General features: G+C 41.6%; 2 protein-coding genes and 1 long non-coding RNA gene across 9 annotated transcripts in view; 1 reads left to right on the top strand and 2 right to left on the bottom strand.

Annotated features, from left to right (window-relative positions):
• Positions 1-4,010, bottom strand: part of DRAM1 (DNA damage regulated autophagy modulator 1) — a 34,075-nt gene extending 30,065 nt beyond the window's left edge. For all 3 annotated transcript variants that reach the window (XM_063395693.1, XM_063395692.1, XM_063395694.1), the window contains exon 1: positions 3,238-4,010. In XM_063395693.1, coding sequence (XP_063251763.1) covers positions 3,238-3,395 — 158 coding nt within the window. In that variant the 5' untranslated portion in view covers positions 3,396-4,010. The remainder of the gene's footprint in view (positions 1-3,237) is intronic.
• A 164-nt stretch (positions 4,011-4,174) lies between these two features.
• GNPTAB (N-acetylglucosamine-1-phosphate transferase subunits alpha and beta) overlaps positions 4,175-19,745 on the top strand; it is a 50,048-nt gene continuing 34,477 nt past the window's right edge. Inside the window, exon 1 of one of the 4 annotated variants that reach the window (XM_063395690.1) lies at positions 4,175-4,308. Coding sequence is in view for 3 of the 4 variants with exons in the window: in XM_063395689.1 (XP_063251759.1) it covers positions 15,059-15,307 (249 nt within the window). In the remaining variant the exon portion in view is untranslated. Of the gene's footprint in view, positions 4,309-15,043; positions 15,375-19,745 lie in introns of those variants that run through there. The other 3 variants (XM_063395689.1, XM_063395688.1, XM_063395686.1) reach the window with 3 other exon arrangements.
• Positions 4,845-17,950, bottom strand: LOC134549756 (uncharacterized). Of its 2 annotated transcripts, XR_010080174.1 has the most exons (3): positions 16,122-17,931; positions 8,742-8,849; positions 4,845-8,512 (listed from the first exon to the last, which is right to left on the bottom strand). It is a non-coding gene; the product is annotated as an uncharacterized LOC134549756 (long non-coding RNA). The 2 variants fall into 2 exon arrangements; XR_010080173.1 differs by having other exon boundaries at positions 4,845-8,849; positions 16,122-17,950.

The raw sequence follows: 19,745 nt of genomic DNA, 5'->3' as shown, positions 1-19,745 counted from the left end.
CAAGGACTTTTTCAAATCAGGAACCACTCTGTGGTAAGTGCAGGACTGTAATCACTTCAAAGCTTTTGAAGGGCTTTAGGTGAGAAGAAAATGGAATTGGCACACACATAGAAAGCCATTTGAAGTTCTTGGAACACATCGTAAGAGCAGTACAAATAACCTGAAATTGCACTGAACTCCATTTTTAACAAAATATTCTCTCAAGCTAAAGGTTTATAGGTGATTTTTGCTGTTGGGGATTTTTAAACTCAACAATCTTAGATTATACTGTAAAGAAAATTCATACCAGAAATATTATATCACAATCTATTTACAAAGTACTGCACTGGACTTTGAAAGACACAATCTTCTTAATACTGTATTTTCCATTAAAAAATCCCTGAAGCTAAATGAAGACTTGGGTTCATATTAATTTTTCTTCAAGTTTAGTGCTTTGGAAAAAAAAGATCAGAAAAAAAAAGTATTGGTGACAGTCCCCTACTTTTATGAAAAAGAAAAAAGGAAACAGCATATTTGAAACAAAAATGTGCTCACTTATTTGAGCTGGTGCATAGGTGAGCTCGATCACCATGGAAAAGACAAGGAACCCTGTATGAAAATGACAGCATATGTGTCACCATCTCGTGCAGCAGAATTTTAAAAACAAACTGTCTCCTGAAGAGTGGACAGACAAGAAGGTGAAGGAGACAAGGAATAAATATTTTAGGGCCAAAAGACTCATCACTGAATTTTCTTCAGAGCCAACTATTTCTCTTCAAACTGAAGTCCCAAATTTTTAAAATAGGAAGATTTTATTCCACCTACAGGGATTCTGATTTCTCCAGAGGTATCAGCTGGTAGCAAATACCTTCAGGAACATTTCCTTTACTCTTTCACTGAGAATTCAAACAAGCAAACAGCCATCCCAGCACATTGAAATTGCTTTGTAATTTGAGCAGTATGAGTAACAGGACTAATTGGGGCACAACCTCGTCATCTTTTAGGACTCAGCTGCTAGAAAACACAAAATCATATTCATTTTATCTACCAAGAAATGTATTTATATGGTTTACTTGATGAGACATTAGTCTCAATGACAAATTTAGGTGTGGTCTCACGCTATGACAGCTGCTACATAGTAAGCAAATAAAATTCATGTTACTTCAAGACATACACAGAGTACTTGGGGAATATATAAACAAACTACAGAAATGCTGAACTAATGTTTGTCAGAGTTCTTCTCCTTTGAGTAACTGGAATTTCCCCATATGAGCTCTATTTAATTCTTATAGTTCATTTTAAGATATTGCACAACTGAAATGTTGCAACATTCTTCCTCTTTTTTAACACTCTTAGTTTTACTAAATCACATTCTCAATCACATGATTGAGATTCCTAGGCTAAAGCAACGACCAACAAATTAAGAATATGAATATGGTATGACTATTGTCCTGAGTACTTAGAAGAAAACCTTGTATTATTCCCGAGTGCATCTTCTATGAAGTTCTCATGCTTAGGCCAGCATCTTATGTCTTTGTTTTGTTTAGGATTTTTAGGGCATATGGACTTTTATAGTCATTCCATAGCTAAAGGATAAGAATAATGTTTTCTGGGATCTATTGCATTATGTTGATATAACTATGACAGCTGTGATACATTAATTGGAGTTGTACAGTTATGACCTAAAGGTTTGGTCCATCTTTTAGAAACAATGACATAATTAACATACCTGGGCTGTCAAAATCTTAACTGCAAACAAAACTATACATAACAAACCACATCCCATTCCCTCATACATTTTATTCTATGATATGACTTCAACATAAGAAACAGAATTTGTCAAATTTCTTACTAAAGGATCTCAAAATATTTCTGAACACAAATCATGTACAGTTATATCAAATTATTAACTTTTGTTAGTTAACAATGGATAAATTGCACTGATCACAAGCACTTTTGTGTTAGTAAAGCTTTGTGTGTAATCAAGGATGAGCAGTAGGGTATTTGTTCAAGTGCAAGAACAAGGCTTTCCAAGAGCTTTCCAGACTTTTGCAGAGTCTTAAAAAGCTTTGCTAATAAAAGCACGAAGCCCAACTTTCTCTGGCTCAGTTTGAATGAAACTCAGCTATCTTGTGGGTTGTGGTGTCATTTGCTCTTGCGTATGATGACAAACCCTAATTTTTAATCAAATTTTATTGTATGTGCCAATCAGATTAGCATTCTTCTGAAATTATGCATGTCCAAAAAGTCCTTCAAGGAATTAGGTCTAGATATATATTGAAAGATATATTTAAAAACCTCGCTTAGATCTTCTGTATATCAGAGATAGTCTTGGATTTCTGACTAACCTTTAATCTATTGTGAGATAAATACTTATGTTTTCATAGTTTAGATTTAAATGTTAAGATAAGCCATGCATAAAGAAGGATTTACACAGAATTGCACTTAAAAAAGGTTATAGAAAAGAGGTGCCAGGCATCTCTTGGGAAGTCTTTTAAACCCACTTGTCCTATTGTGAAACATAAAAAAATCAATGTTTGTGGGGATGTGTGTACTGCAAAAGCCATCACAAGGCTTTGGGTCCAGTCATCGTCTGGTGCACTTTGGCCAACTTCTGGAGTTATATAAACAAAATTACACTTCCACCATGTAATCATAAAGTTTTTCTGGGATCAGGTCTGCATTGGCTGCAGCAGAAAACTTTCATGTCACAGAATCACAGAATCATTAGGTTAGAAGAGACCTCCAAGATCATCAAGTCCAACCCAACCCTAAACTCAACTAAACCATGGCACCAAGTGCCACATCTAGTCTTTTCTTAAACACATCCAGAGATGGTGAATCCACCACCTCCCCAGGTAGACCATTCCAATACTTTATTACCCTTTCTGTAAAAACTTTTTCCTAATATCCAACCTATGTTTCCCTTGGTGCAGCTCAAGACTGTCCTCTTGTTCTGTTAGTTGCTGCCTGGAGAAAGAAACCAACTCCCACCTGACTACAACCACCTTCAGGAAGTTGTAGAGATGTCCTTTCCATCGTGTCTCCAGCTCTGTGTCCTGTGGCTCTCAGAGGTGTGAGAGGTGTGATGGGTGCTGGGAGTGCCCACCGTGTCCCCCTGTCACCGGCAGGCCCCGCCGCCACTGCCTCTCCTCCCCTGGGGACCCCACACTCCCCCCGGGAAGCCCCTCAGGACACAGCCCATGGTCACACACACAGGCCCCGCACCTCGGCCGCTGCCCCGCGCCTCCGCCTCACCTGATGTAGGGGACGAGGGGCTCGACGTGCCCCGCCAGCACGGCGATCACATAGGAGATGATGAAGGCGGCCGAGGACCAGCTGACGAGCAAAGCGGGCACGAAAGCCACGCCGGGCATGCAGCACTGCATCGCCGGCTGCTGCCCTGCCCGGGGCATGGGCAGCTGTGCGGCAGCGCCCTGGAGTCGCGGCCCGGGAGCGGGGACCCGCGGGGCGCATCCGCGCTCACGGCCGCGGCTGTCCCCGCCGGCAGCGGCGCTGCGCCCCCCGCAGCCCCGGGGCTGCCCCGCCGAGCGCTGGCTTCCCTTCACTTTCGCTTCTCCGCTGCGCTCCCCGCCCCCGACGGCGGCGGAGAGCCAGGGCCAGCCGTGGGCCCCTTCGCCTTTCAGCGCTGCCGGCACCTGGGGCGCTGCGGAGAGTTCGTGGCTGCAGGCAGTGTGCCCGCGGCCCGCGGCCCTGCCGCTGCCGGCTCTGCGGGCCGCACACGCCCCGTCGGGGCAGGGAGGCGGGCGGTGAGATGCTGCCGGGGAGTGCTCGCAGGGGTCTGCGGGTCCTGCCGGCGGCTTGTGCCTTCACAGTTGTCTTTAAAAGGGCTAAAATGGGGTCCAACGTGGGCGTGCAGGGGCTCTTTGCAACTCGCCGGCCGGGGAGCGGCCGTGGGGACACGGAAACCGGTCAGGAACTGTGCGGGTCCCATTACAGGGTCCTGCACACACCTCATCCGCCTTAGACTTTTGTTTCAAATACATAGCGTAGCCTCGATTTGCAAATCTTCCCTGAGATTCACTTTTCCACATGCTTGGAGGGAAACCGTAGTTTAATTCAAAATCATGCCATGTTCAGCATTGTTGCTTTGGTTTAACCTGCAGCCATGGACAACATCAGTCAAGGGTATTTCTGTTTCCTTTGATTGTTTGTAGTTACCAGCCGTCCAAACCAACATCTGAACTCAAGGTCACCCTTCTGGTACACGACGGAGTGTGTGCATGTGTGCACACTCTGCCTCTCCCCCTGAGAATGTATTGAGGGTCTTGCCTTCGATGCACATTCCCTGTGGTGGATGCACGCAAGGTGAGTACTTGGCATGGCTTTGAAGGTTTTAGGAAGGGAGATAGAAATGAAATAAAAGGACTAGGGACAGTATATCTTAATGCAAGTACAGAAAAGTAATAAAAAAGTTATTTTACCACTAAGACTGGAAGTAGCCTACAACCTTCTTCTTGGCAGTAGCAAGTTGCTCATGTTCTTAAACATATAAATTGAGTGTAATATTTCACACCATGTCACAAATGCGTACTTCACATTTCTACAGCTAATCTGCCTTCTAGTAATTTTGAGTGACAGAAATTTCTGACTGGAAGAACAGGTTTATTTCTCTTTATATTAAAGGTGCAAGGATAATGGAAGGGAGCTAATATTTGAGCTGTCTTAATATGCTGGTTTAAAAATTTCTGTTTAATTATGCCTCAATATGGGTAACTTGGGTTTTTTTCCTCTTGAAACAGAAAATTAAAAGAATACTATACAGAAACTAAATCTAGTCTCTTTCGTAAATAAATAAATGGCAGAAACATATTGATGGTAATTATATTTATAGCAGTAGAATTTTCTTTTTTTTTTTTTTTTTTTTTTTTTGTATCTTTAATTTAGTATTCTGGTTTGGTCCCTTGCAAAAAGAGGATGGAATTTACTTTATTTTACTGCATCAACATTTAAGTCACATTGTTGGAAAAATGTTCCCTCCACAGTTCTGCAAGTTCCTTGTAATACCTTTAGTTTTGTGTAGTAAATAAATTACTTTTAAGTGTGAGTTGAGTATTTAAATAATTCACATGACTTTCTGAAGTGCCTGAACACTATTTGGAGTGAAAGAAAAGGACATGTTTGGCTAAAGCAGGTGGCAACCGACTGTTCGGTCCTAGCAAAGGCTCTTGTTGCTATGTAAACATTTATTACAGCTCACGTGATGTTTCATTTTCTTTACAATTTTATTATAGAAGGGAGTCAGTAACAACATATAATTTGAACAGTGATCTTTAATTGGTTTTTATGAGAAGCATGTTCTTTAAAGATCATTAAAAGCTGCACGGAGTAACAAATACAGGTTACTCACAAACTTGGGAGGACTTGTTTTATTTACTGGACTTGAGAACACTATTTCAAAGAAGGTCTATGTATTTTAATTTATTTTGCTTTCAATAAATTATATTTAATCCCTAACAGTATAAAAATATCCTGCTCTGGTGAGACCCCACCTGGAATATTGCATGTAGCTCTGAGGTCTCTTGCACAGGAAAGACATGGACCAATTACAGTGGGTCCAGAGGAAGGTCACAGAAATCATCAGAGGGGTGGAGCACCTTTCCTTGTTAAAGAAAGGCTGAGAGAACTGAGGTTGTTCAATCTGGAGGAGAGAAGACTCCAGGGACAACACATTGCATCTTTTCATTACTTAAATGGGGCTTAGAAGAAGGACAGCTAGAGACTTTTAACCAAGATCTGTAGTGACAGCAGAGGGGGAGATGGCTTTAAAGAGAGTAGTTTTAGATTACATATTAGGAAAGAATTCTCTGTTCTAAGGGTGATAAGACACTGTGACAGGTTGGCCGGAGAAATTGTGGATGTCCTGTTCAAGGCCAGTCTGGATGGGGCTTTAAGCAATCTTGTCTAATGGAAGGTTTCTCTGCCCGTGGGAGTGGGGTTGAAACTAAGACATTTTTATGGTCCTTTCTGAACCAAACCCTTCTATGATTCTATTAACAAAATGATCAGATTACTTCAAATTAGATTTATTATAAAAATAAATATATCAACATGTGCAAATAATAACACATCCATGTCAGTGATTTGAAAACATATGAAGGTAAGGAAATAACAATGGAAGAGATCTAAAAGAGCCTGTGCTGCTGGTACTTGTATTGCCTCTTTTCTCCTGTTTTACTCAAAATCTGGTTTCCATGGATTTTGTATTTATTACATATGAGTATTCTTTATCACATCTGTATTTTCCAAACTCATTTGTTATGAAATTACCTGTAACATGAAAGATCCAGTTAGAAGAATCCCTTTCCCCAAACATATTGGTTTTTAATATCTCTGCATGGTTTTTACATTGAACCTGTACAGAATAGTTACAGTAGCATTTACTTCCCTGACTTGGTAAAGAACCTGCTGGAAGATGGAAGTATGGAAGAACAAGTGAGACAAGAAAATGGTAAGCAGTAAAAGTCTGGAACAAGAGTAGGAGAGATGTAGTTCAGCTACTTCTTGAGACCTGTTGCTACACACAAGCACTAGGAAAAAAAGCAGCCTTAATCTGTGAATGTAATGCCTAAATTCTTTTATTAAAAACTGGTTGAGAACTAGTTTATTAACACAGGTTGTGCCAGAAATATGTTTATGGAAGGAATCAAATACATTACCTATAACTACTTCAGATTACTGTGTGAAGAGTTCAAGCTGGTTTGTGGTACCTCTTCCCTTCCTCTTTGGTTGTGTGCCAGTATCTGTAACCTTCTCTCAGTAACAAAAGCATGTGTAAACTATTCTCACTTCTGACATGAAGCTTGGAATAGCAATAGTAACAACCCATAACATCTGTGAAGTCTTAAACTGTGAAGCATTCATGGCATGATTTTAATATTTCTAAAAGGTAATGTGATTTAGTTATAAAGCAGTTATAAAGCAGTTTAAAAGTGTTACTGTTTAAGAGATGGTTTATTTTGCTCCATTTGTTTTGGGTCTCCTCTGTAGATATCTAGATTATATCTAAATGTCTAACCAAAATGCAGGTAAAAGATGTCTCAGCTGTCAAAAAGACTGGACAAGTCAAAAACTGACAGGCCCCTCAAGAATGAAGAGAGGTAACTACTGGGTTGAAATTGTGTAATTTCATCTCTCAAATAAACCCCAACCCAAACCAACAAACAAAAAACAAACAAAAACAACCAAACAACCAAAAACCCCAACAACAAAACCTCGTACCAAAAAAAAAAATCAAACAAAACCAAAAAACCCAAGCAAGCAGCAAACCCCCCAAAACCAAACCAACAAACCAACAAAAACAAAACCAAACCAACATAAAACAACAAACAGAAGCGTCCTCTGATGCGGGACAGACTAATGTCTTGCAATAATGGTGAAGTGTGAAAAGGTTTATTTCTGAATTTCTAGAGAAGATGAGCCATTAAAATGTATTTTTTTTAGTGTTCCACTCTGTATTTTCAGTTACTTCTTGGGTGATGTTTTTTCAAATAAAATGTTTATTGGGAGAAATCTTTGTTTCCAGAATGCATGACCTGTAGACTGATGAGCTATAAAGGGCAAGAGAGAGACTGTTTAGCTGCAGATGAACCATTCTCCAGTGACTTTGTTGTCCTTCATTCTAAATGAGGTAGTGAACATGCTGAAGCAGTTAGTGGGAGAATTTGGCTCTAGCATTTTGATAATTTTGGCAGCACGTTTTTGTAGAAGCACATTTTTAGTGAAAAGGAAATCATTCAAAGTGAAATGGGAGCTTTTTATGTGGCCTTGTCATCTGAAAGAAATATCTTTGCAGTTTTCTTAGTGGTACACAGTAGCTGGCAGTGAGTTGCTTGCTAGAAGATTAGGGGAAAATAATGAAATTCATGACCTGATTCAAATTAGAATGCAAAGGGTTTAAAGGAAACAGACTTTAAACAGAGACAATTTGATCAATCCTAGAAAAAGCTATCAAAATATCTTTTTTCTCAACATCAGAAGTGACTAATGATGTTGCTACATCCAACACAAAACCTCCTGGAAATGGGGAGTGCTCACTGCTGAAAAATCAGATTCTATTTCCATGTGTTAATCTAGATTTGCCAGTACAATTTATGGGTGTTGTCTATCTACCTTTACCACATCATATTGTTAAATAGAGGGCACTCAATTATTTCTTCCTGTGTACCCTGCTTTGTACATTGCTGGCTGAATTATTATTTGCTTCTTTCATGAGCTTCCTTTTTCTGTGTCTGGCCACAGCTGACACCAAGGTCTAACAGGGCCAGAGAGAGCTGCTATGTGTGCTTCAGGGTAATATTGTGAAATCTGTTTATATTGAAAACTGCTTGATTCCAGCTGACATATACGTAACAAACAGACGTACCTAGTAAAATGTAGTTCTACAAAACCGAAATATTGTGTCCAATTTTCTCTTTTCTGTTTTAACAAACTGTTCTTTCCATCCTTTCTTGGCCTTTGTCCATGTCCTTCATAGTTATTCTATATCAAAGGTTCGTGCTGTGTAGCAAATCTGTTATGACCACAAATAACATGGAAAAAAGGCAGAGGATTGTTCTTGTTCAGTAAAAATGCAGTGAAATCAGTATCATGAGGCATAAACAAATGCTCAGCTTTGTCGCTGGCAATGAGCACTGCAATAACCTGTGGAGCATCACTGCTTCTCATCTGTTTGAGAAAATTTGGATTCAGGAACAGCTGGTGCAGCTTGGGAGTCCCAGAGGAAAGATCATGAACTATACCTGTGTCTTGTCTGTACCAGCTCCTTCACACTCATGAGCAACAGTAATGACTGGAGTCAATGGTCTTAGAGGCATTTTCCAGCTCAAACGATTCTTTGTCTCTATGTTCTGAAATAAAACAGATATGAAGAACAGCTAATATGGCTTTCCAAAAAGGCATTGTAGCAATTATTCCCACTCTACTCTCTATGTAGTCTCTTAAGCATTTTTAAACATAAAAATATATTTTCAACCATCAAAGGAAATTGTTAATCCCAAAGAGGTCCTTTAACTATTCAATCCTTCTCTCTCATGCTGTGATCCATACCAAATGATGGAGAGCTAACTAACCAAAATTAGATGCTCTTCTAATGTTCTGAGTCTCCATCTCACTACTGTGATGTAAAAGGTACATGTTATTTGATCCAGCCACAAAGTCCTACTGACCACTGTAACTCACTAAAAGCACCTCCATTATTTTCTGCTCTGTGCTGCTGAGTGGATTTAAAAGACTACCCTGCTCATTTCAACCATCAAATCTATACAGTCTGTTCTCTGTGCCATTGCAACCTGGCAGGATTAATGAAAGAAACATAAATTCCATCACCATGATGTAACAATGCCATCAGTGTACTAAAAGCTCTGTGTTTCTAGTGTTAAAGTAAAAAATAATACCTTTTTACCCTTTAGAATAATCAAACATTTCATAGAACCAGACTACTGTGAGAAATTCTATTCTATCCTATTCTATTCTACTCTAGTTAAAATGATAGTTAAATATCAAGATGATGAACTCTAACTGTATATTTTCAAAAGGAATGATAAAATTTAATATTTAGAAAATAAACTTACTTTCATACATTTACTAATATACATTAAATATAATAAATCACGGCCTGCAGAGTTTATCTACGGTATTTCATCCACTTCATTAGGGATTTTGGAAACAGACATAGAGATATGATTCAGTTTGAAGGCCATCATCTATTTAAATTTTAGTTTACTATTGCTAAGAGCGTATCTCTTTAAAAAGCAAGGGCTTGCTATGAAGAAAACCAAGAACAAAAAACACAACACCCCAAAAAAAGCTACAAAAGCTCCAAACCAACCAAAACCAAGAGCAAATGCCAGATTCTGCAGAATTTCAAAAGATTTCTTCTGGCTTTCTGAAAGCATTTATTATTTTAGTTTGAAGTGTACAGGAAATAACAGATCTTTTAGAGTAAAATGTTGGCGAATATTATGCTTAGAAAATCTGATTTTGCTGGCAGGTGCACATGCTGCTTCAGCTTCATCTAGATGCTCACTTTCAGAGATTTTTCAAATGGCATTGTTCCAGTTCTTTGCTCTCTAGCCACTGCTTTTTTATCTGTTTCTGAGATACTACTGTTTTCTCTTTAGTTTTGCCTCATTTTTACCATGCTCTTCAGATTATTTTAAACATTCTTTCCAGTATCTGCAAAAATAAAAAGGAAGTGAAAGGGTAGGAACTGACTAATGTTTCAGAGATATTTTTTTCCAGTAGAGAAGGGCGTATAAAGAAAAAATTTCTAAATGCTATGAAGAAAATTTTCAAGTAAAAAGTCATAAATGTTCCTTGCATACCTGTTCAGAGGATTGGGAGCTGAACACCTGAGGGTTTTCAAAAGTACTGAAATACTGAACACAATTTTAAAATATTCACTTTTGCAGCTCTACTAAGTGAAAACTCTCACTAGCTGCATATAATTAGAATGCATTTGCTCATGAGTCTAAAATTACTGTAGACTGATTAAGAGATAATCCATTACAAGACACAGCAGCAAGGTCTAACAGTGTCTCTCAGAAACCAATCACTTACATTCAATCCCTGTTCTAGAGGTAATGTCAGTGGGATTGAGTCTCACCAAAGCCTAAGAGCTCTATAAATGGTGAATCAAAATGAGATTATATGTTGAAGGATAGAGCACTGCCTTTTACTCTTTTACAGTAAAAGTCGCTGTCTTTTACTCTTTTATGTCCCGAGTAACTAATGTGATTTATTGCATTTGTAATTATTGCATTTGATGGATAGTGGTACTGCCAAATTCACAGTGCCATACCAAGTTATTAGTTTCAGAAGCATAGATATTACAGTGTTTTGGGAGGGCAGAGTTGCAGGGAGAGAAGTCCTAGAAGGTCCTATTATCTCCCAATTCCTTTCCATAGATAGTGCTTATTCAGCTCTTCAAAGTAGTGACAAACTCTCCACAGACAAGTCCCTACCCCTCTATTCTGAATTTTTACTTGCCTAATTTAAGACACCTCTGCATGCTCAGAAGATCAGAGCACTCTCAAATGAAACCAAAATCCCTAAGGGTGAACTGCTGGGCCTTCAGAGTACCACGAGTTATCTCCTGTATTTTGAAAATTCAGACTTCTTGTGGAACAGGCATCAAACTTGCTGAATTTTGTCTCTACCCTTGTGGTTAGTAATTTTTGCCTCATAGAAGTGCTACAAGTTTAATTCATGTTTATGAAAGAGACCATACAGAGACAAATACAGGAAAGCTATGTTGATGTTAATTTTCTCTTCTTTTGAACAAGATTCACAAAATGTCCAGTGAATAATATTCTTGGCTAACAGAAAAGCTTGAGATGTTTGGTTGATTACTTTTAGTCTTTTGCATCAAGCAAAGATAAAATATGATTACACTGTTATTTGAGATGCTTAACTCTTACAGTTCTCCTTTCCCAGCAAATGAGAATGCAAAAGACCTGGAAAAAGATACTACTGGACATGTTTACCATGTCCAGTAAGAAGTTCTGCCTTCCTCAAGATTTTGAGCATTACAGAATCTCTATTCTTGTTGAAAGAAAGTAAATATTACTTTCCTTTTCAAAGTAGCTTCTACCCCCTCTTAGAAAAGTATAAGAAAAATATCAAAAATCCTGTTTTCTAAGAGCTAAGAGAGAAAAAATATTGGTGAAGGCAACTTGCAGAAAATCAAGATCAAGATCAAGTGTGTTTATAACAATTTGACTGCTTATTTAGATTACATCATAATCCACAGGAGGCATGCCTTTGTGTTGAGTGCTGCTACGTGCACCTTTGAGTTAATACAAATACAAGAACAGTCAAGTAGATTATCCCAAGAGCTGAATGTTTTACATGGACAACAACTTGGCAAAGCCCTTAAGTATTTGTTGGATTATAATAGCAGCACCTAATTTTTACATATCCTGACATCTAGTGGAATTTATTGCTCCTAGCAGAATATCTGGGTTCATTTGCATCTCCAATGACTGTGAGAAATGGAGAAAGTTAAGTACGGTGTTCTTGAATACAATTATAAAGTTCTCACCTGGAGAACGGTGCACAATACATTAGATAAAATGTGAAAACAGCAGAATTTGACCTAAGCCCTGCTCCTTTCAGATGCATGCCAACAAAGACAGCTGCAAAGAGATACAAGGTCCCTGATTTGGTTTCTGGTTTTGATCACAGAAATAATTTCTAGTGACAGACATAGAATAATCCCAGCAACTTTGGTAGATTGTCTCAAAAGGTATTTGAGCCCACATCTGCTATGTGTACCTTAATAGCTTGCCATTAACTAGCAAGCTGAAGGTGGCCTTGTTTTCCTCCATATTCCGTGCCTTTCACAGAATCACAGAATCATCAAGGCTTAAAGATCATCCAGTTCAACCATCAACCCACCATAATCACTCCTAAAATGCATCCCCAAGTGCCAGATACAGACACCTCTTGAACACTTCCAGAGACGGTGACTCAAACACATCCCTGTGCAACTCATTCCAGTGTCCGACCAGTCATTAAGTGACTTCTTTTTTCTTTTTACTAATACTAATCTAAACCTCCCCTGGCACAACTTAAGGCTATTTCCTCTCATCCTTTCACTTGAGACATGGCAGAAGAGATTAGCTCCCAACTCACTACAACATCCTTTCAGATGACTGTAGAGAGCAATGAGGTCCCACCTGAGCCTCGTCTTCTCCAGACCAAACAATCTCATTTGTCTGGAATAATTAAAACTTTGATGGACTGAAGACAGGAAGATCCTATCAGTCCACGGCAAAATGGAATATAGGGAAACATCTCAAGTATGGAATCTCGTTTCCTGTCACAAGCTGTTTAGGTGTCTCTCAAGGCTTGATAGGTATCCCTGATGTTCCTGTTTGAAATATATTCCAGAACATGGGTTTGTCTCCTTTTTGTGTTTTATTTTGTTTTGTTTTGTTTTGCTTTGGGTTTTCCTGTGTTTTGTTTTAACCTGGTGACAGTATTACATTTAGTTTAAGTAAGTTTCTGATTTCCATTTCCGTGATGTGAACAAGTCAAAACCTTTTAGTATCTTTTTAGAAAGGAGGATCTGGTTGTTCTTTTTCATGCACCTATTTCAGTTTAAATATATATTCCTTGAATATAAGTATTCTATAAGAAAGGACAGATATAGTGCCATCATGATTTGTTCAGCACCTTTTTATATCTCTGTGTCTAATGGTATGCTTTATCTGATACTTTATAAAATAATTTAATGGCTATGTGAATTTTAATGGCTTTATCACATTGGTATTGTATGGAAGCATTTATTAGTCTATATAAATGTCTCACACTTTGCGCTAGTTATTAATCTAGGTCTTGAAGTAATTCAGCTTTTCCTGACTGGTTTTCTGCTTTACATTGGTGATATATCTCTCAGTTTCCTATTTTCAGCACATTCATTTCTGCATTTACATTGGATTATTGACCAGAAATAGATCTTTTTGACCAGAAACAGAGGTTTTTCTCATAATCTGCATATGTGCTACACCTCAGTTCTCAATGAAAACCTCAGCCTGCTGACTCAGAATACCAGGCCATCACTGGTACTGCTGGCACAGTGCTGTGGGTGGTGGTAAAGAGATGCTGCTAGGCAGTAATAATAGCTGAGTAATAATAGTTTAATAATAATAGCACAGTGCTTGAGCAGGAGGGACAGGTGAGGGAATATGCAATGATTACATTCCCCTGGCCTACTACTTCAGCACATGGGTGAGAACATGTGAAGGAGAGAAAAGTTTAGCTAGAGTCTTCTGTGTACCAAGACTCGAAAGCTGGGTTACCACGAAGGATCAAATAAGTATTATCAGGCTGATAGCACACTTAAGGAGGAGAAACACAGCACTATGAGGTGGGCTCTGAGGCTCTGCAGGGAACCCCTGGTAAATTCACCATTCTGTCCCATGGCCCATTGTCAGAAAAATCCACAAATTCCAGAGGTTTATGTCCAAAAAGCAGACAGAGGAGCCCTGCAACTTTATTCAAGTAAAGGGAGAGAGTCCCTGGGGCACACACCCGTGGGGTTTCTCTCTCAGGTTTCGGAGGGTGCAGCCTCCTTTTATCCCAGCTCCTGGCTGGGTGTTGCCCTCTTCCTTTCCCCACTGGCTGAAGTACAGGGAAGGTACAGCCTTACAGAACCACCTGCCACATATCCCGCCTTGAACCTACTATTTTATTCCAAAGTTCAGAAACTCAGGCTTGTCCAGTCTGTTTCAGGAGCCAAGCTGTCCTGGCTCTGCAAAAAACCTGCTGCCCAAACTCAGTAGGGACATTAACCCCATTTCAAGGCGTCAACAGCCATACCTTCACCCATCAAATTGTTTGTAAGGACATGAGCTTTGCTCTAACCTTGGAGAAGGACAAAATGCTGTGACACTAAAAAGTAAATAGGAGAAGGGCTCAGCGGCTTGGAAGAGATGTGTGAAAGAGCCATGCCCTCTTGCACATTTCCTAAAGTACAGCCAGCTCTAGTCCTCCCACACCATCACTGTGTAAATATACTGGGACAAAGTTCTGGAAAGGGTCAGGCATTGTTACTTCACACAGGAAATACAAGATCTCAAGGATGATGTTTGTGACTCTGTAAAGTCACTGCAGGGAGTTTTAAGAAATACTTAGTAGACCTTTTGATGCAGGGATAGACTACAGAGACAGGTGCTGCTATGCTGGGCCTCTTGGAGGTCTCTGACACCCCTTCCCTCCGCTCTGGCCACCAGCGATGCCTCTGCCCGAGCGATGTTTGGCAGCGGCGGTAACAAGAGCGTCCGTCCTACGCAGGTGGCTGAACCTCGTGGCGGAATCGAGAGTGTGCTGTCAGCTACTGAACGCTAACTAGTTTCTTGTCCTATTTTCTTCCTCAAGAGCTGTTCTTGAAGAACTCCACCAGTAACCCTCTCCACCCTGCTGATTCCCATTCCCATCCCACATGAACCCATCCCCGCACTTCATTTCTGTGCCGTAACACGCACGGACTGGTTAAAATAAATCTCAGCACGCAGCTCGGGTGTATCCGTGTGATGCCCGCAAGCCCTCAGCGATGGGAACAGCCAATCCGCCGCCCCGGGAGCGCCGGCAGCGCCTCTCCCTCAGCGCGGCCCCTCCGCCACCGCCAGGCGGCGCCGGGCGCAGCCGGAAGCGGGGCGGGCGCTGGGCCGGCGGCCCCGCCCGGCGCAAGCAGCGCGGGGAGCGGGGCCGGGCCGGGCCGGGCCGTGCGGGGCGGCGGCCGCCGGCGGGCCATGCTGCTAAAGCTCCTGCAGCGCCAGACCTATACCTGCCTGTCGCACAGGTATGGGCCTTGCCTCTGCCTCGGGGGCCTCGTCCTCATGATCGTCTCCGCCCTGCAGTTCGGGGAGGTCAGTACGGCGCCGCGCCGGCGCGGCGTGGCTGCCCCCCTTGCCCTGCCTGCCTCCCTCCCTCCGCGCCGAGCCGAGCGGTGCCGGCGGGACGGGCGCAGCCCCGCGGCTGCGCCGCCCCGGGGGGTTTGGGGCCGCTTTTCCTCGGGGGAGCCGGGTAGCTGCGTTGTCCCGCCAGCAGCCAGGTCCCTCTCGGGGCGCCTCGCGGGTGACAGGTCCCGCCCGTGGCGGCGGCGTGCCCCGTTCGCGCCGTGCCGAGCGGCACCGCCGCAGGCCCGCCGTGCCGCGGGGCCGGGCTGGCTCTGCCCGCTCCGCGCAGCGCAGCCCGCTCCGCGCAGCGCAGCCCGCTCCCCGCGGCGCAGCCCGCTCCCCGCGGCGCAGCCCGCTCCCCCAGCGCAGCCCGCTCCCCCAGCCCAGCCCGCGCCCCCCAGCGCAGCCCGCTCCCCCCAGCCCAGCCCGCTCCCCGCAGCGCAGCCCGCTCCCCCCAGCGCAGCCCGCTCCCCCAGCCCAGCCCGCGCCCCCCAGCGCAGCCCGCTCCCCCCAGCCCGGCCCCGCTCCGCGCAGCGCAGCCCGCTCCGCGCAGCGCAGCCCGCTCCCCCAGCGCAGCCCGCTCCCCGCGGCGCAGCCTGCTCCGCGCAGCGCAGCCCGCTCCCCCCGGCGCAGCCCGCTCCCCCCGGCGCAGCCCGCTCCCCCAGCGCAGCCCGCTCCCCGCAGCGCAGCCCGCTCCCCGCGGCGCCCTGGCCGCACCTGTTGGGCTGCGGGGAGCGCCCGGGTGTCCCCCCGGGGCCGAGCAGGGGTCTGACAGGAGACACAGCCCTGCGTGCTCGGGCAGCTGCTGTTCGCTGATCTTGGGCAGTTCTTTTCCACTTCCCTCATCAGGTGACTTATTAGGGCCGTGTTTTTGTTTGAGTCTTTTAAAGCCTGTGCTGGATGTCACCTTCGCACGTCGGCTGGGAGTGACAGAATCTTTCCCGTCTCCGGGGTTTAAGGAGTTAAATGTACCCTCCCTCCAAGCTGCACAGCAGTGTCTGCTTTGCTACTTGTTACTTAGTTCTCTCTCATTATTTTGTAAATGATGCAATGTAATTGCACTTTTTCTAAATATGATTTTACACGGATGTGTTGAATATTTAAATCTTCATTTCACATTATCCTATCGATTTGGCAAGTCATCAGTGAAGGGATCTGGAGAGGAGAAAATGAATCCTTCTTCAGGGCAGTGTTTCTTAATGTAGTGAAGAATCGAGTAAATCAAGTATTTTCGTCAGTCTGAAAGGATAGCAATGTTCAATACAAACAGACTGGAATTTCGCGATTCTTAACCTTTTTTTTTTTTTAATATTTTCTTCTTTTTTTCTTCTCTCTTTTAATTTGATGAGCTCTTTCAGATACAGGAAAAAAAAAAAAAAAGAAAAAGAGCCATAAAGAGTATTATTTGAAACTCTTGCGTGTACCACAATCAAAACTTTATTTTGTGTACTAACACATCTTTGCATAAAGTGCTAATCTCTGCTGTCTTGCGGGAACCACAAGTTCCTGAAACACTTCAAAACTATTAGCAAATTTAGTAATTGTAAAGTACTCATAGGCACCTGTTTGCACATGATTTTCAGCTTGGATTGGTGTAGTTTTTGTGGTGCTGTGAAACTCACATAATTTTGCATTTTTTTGGAATGCGGACTTAAAACATGACTTTAGGATATCATAGAACTTTGGAGGTTTTCAAAAATATTTCAGTAGTTGTCTTACTTATGTCTGGTTTTGGTGAGAATCAGTCAAAATTACTGCTCAGATTTTCTTGCTAAAGCATAGTGTGCTGCTTCTAGCCCTTTAAAAACTACTTGGGAAGCTTAGATAAAATTTAGAGAGTGAGCAAAAAGGTATGAAGATTCATGTAGGAGTAGATTTTCCAAATTATATGTGAACAAAAAAGAAAAGTGCCTAGTGATGTTTAAAAAAAAAGCTAAAACACCAATGAAACTCCTGCAATTCTTATTTTTTTCTTTTTTTTTTTCCTTCTTTTTATTTTCTTTTTTCCTTTCAAGCATGGTAGGTAAGCCTGGTGAGAGATGTTTGCATGCATCTTGTTTTTTGCCTTTGTAGTTTGGTAAACAGTGCTAGTTCAGTGACTTAGGAGAGATGAGAATGAACACTGTTAGACCTCTTCTGACAACTGTCCTGGGATTGGAAAATGCTTCTTTTTTTGAGTACAGAATCTTCAAGGCAGCAACTAATAAAAAACTATCAAGCTGTTTGGAAAATGAAACCAAGAAATCTTTTGAGAAATTAACAGCTTAACCACTTTTAGCCGTCTGTGGGAAACTCAAGCAATAAAAAGCAGTGTGAGGCAATGCTTATCAGACCCTGGTGTCTGAACAGCATTGCAGCTTTTCCCCCACCCCCAGAACCAGCTTTTTTTTGTTGTTCTAGTAGGCAAAATTAGGTCTGATTTCTTAGGTTCATGCTAATACCAGTATTACTAGTGGAATAAAAATGTATGGTTAGGGCAAATAACTTGAGATTGGTAATGATGTTCTCACAGCCAGAAGCTGCAAATTAGCTTCACTGGAAGGAAAACCTTCAGCTCAGTGAAATACTAGGGCATTGAACATGAGTGAGAAATGTTTTTGCAAAAACATACAGGGCAGCCAGGTCTAAGTCAATGCTGTTCCATGTTTGTAAGATGAGCTTGAAATATTAGGGCAGTTTGATTATAAACCCTTCTTGGCCATCCTTGGCCTACCAAAGCAGGTAGGTAGCTCTGCTTTGTAAAATATTTTATAACCAGAACGTGCCAGAGCTGCTGTTATAATGTCTGATACAGTATCTCCTAATAGGGTGTCTCTCATGTTTTTTAATATTCCCTTGGTGGTTTTATAATACCAGAATATAAAATTGAAACAAAACAGCCTCCAGGCATTATTGCACCATGCATAATATGTTAGGAGGAAACACTTGCAGGAAAAAATGTATCAGGTAGGAAGAGTTCTTAACTTTGTTTCTTAATGTGTTCCTAAGAGATCTGGCCTCTTTCTTCTTCGCTGTAGTTACAGAAAAGGCAAAGAAAAAGGCTGGAATGGGTAATGTTCTTCTGGACAGATATATTATTCATATCATATATTTTTACTTAGATACTTCTGTATTTCTTCTAAGCACAGATCAGTCACAATGTGTCACTTTGTCATTATAGTACGAGCAAATGTTTCCATGTGCATATGAACTTCCAATGTGTACTATATTAAATCTGGCGTTTGGCAGAAGGACATAACTTGTGCATTAAAAAGTGCAATAGTGTGTTTTGAAGACAATTCTTGATTTAGGTATTTAAGGGAGGAGGTTTTTATGCCTACCGGGGCAATCTGTGTCCTTTGTATGAGAGGAATGGAAGAGTGCTGATGCGATCTTGGTTACAAAGAGACCATTTGCAGCTCTGGCAGGAATTCCGTGTGTGCTCTTGTCACCCAGGCACACGATGGAGCTTCCCTGCTCTACGGAAGGCTTTAATTTGCTTTAGTGGCAATGAGGGTAGAGGGATGTGTAACTTCTGAAGAGGGAGGATGGTTTGTGTATGGTTTTGAAGATGACCTTAGAGAAATGGTATATTTCATAGTTACCACAACACAAGAAATAAGCAATAATAACATTTAAATCTAGGAAGAGTGGTGTAAAGTAAGTACTACAAGTGCTATGCTTTCCTGGTTTTGTTTTGCTTTGTTGTTTTCATTTGTTTGTTTATGGGTTTTTTCCCCTCTTCAGTACCTACAAATATACACTTATCCCAGTAAATTAAGCCACCAAGCCTTCAACTCTAAAACAGCACAAAATGCTACTGTAGTTTTCAAGGTTGGACTTTCACTGTAAAAAATGTCATATCAAGTTTATCTCAGAGGAGAACATATATGCTTTATATTACTTCTGTCTCAAAATACTTGGACTTCTTTGTTATGTCAAAGCATAGTTACCACTTTTAGTGTTGAAAAATGGTAGGTTTTTTTCCTGGCTGTTTGTTTGCAAAGCTCAGAGTTTTGAGGTATGTAACTTCAGTATATCCTGTATGAGAATAGAAAAAGATGAGCAAAATTGTGCAGGGCTGTGTGTGTGTTAGGGGTTTCCTGCTTGTATCAAAGTATGTTTGATTTAGATCTCAATTTTGGGAAAACATTCCTGAATTTTTAAATGCTAAGAAACAAGGGGGAGGTGACCTAAATATAAAGTAGTTTAAAAAGAGTGTACATAAGTCATGAAATCCTTTGTTGCAGAGAAAAGTTTGTTTAAATTAAGTGCTTTCCAGTTCTGGATCCAATTGCTGCCTCACTGTCATAATTTATTTGGGATTGTGGTCTGCTCAAGTTGTTCATTAACGCATGGATC

The sequence above is a fragment of the Prinia subflava genome, chromosome 4 (assembly GCF_021018805.1).
Source record: "Prinia subflava isolate CZ2003 ecotype Zambia chromosome 4, Cam_Psub_1.2, whole genome shotgun sequence".
NCBI lineage: Eukaryota > Metazoa > Chordata > Aves > Passeriformes > Cisticolidae > Prinia > Prinia subflava.
The sequence above is the reverse complement of the archived record's forward strand: the minus strand, read 5'-3'. Positions and strand labels throughout refer to the sequence as shown.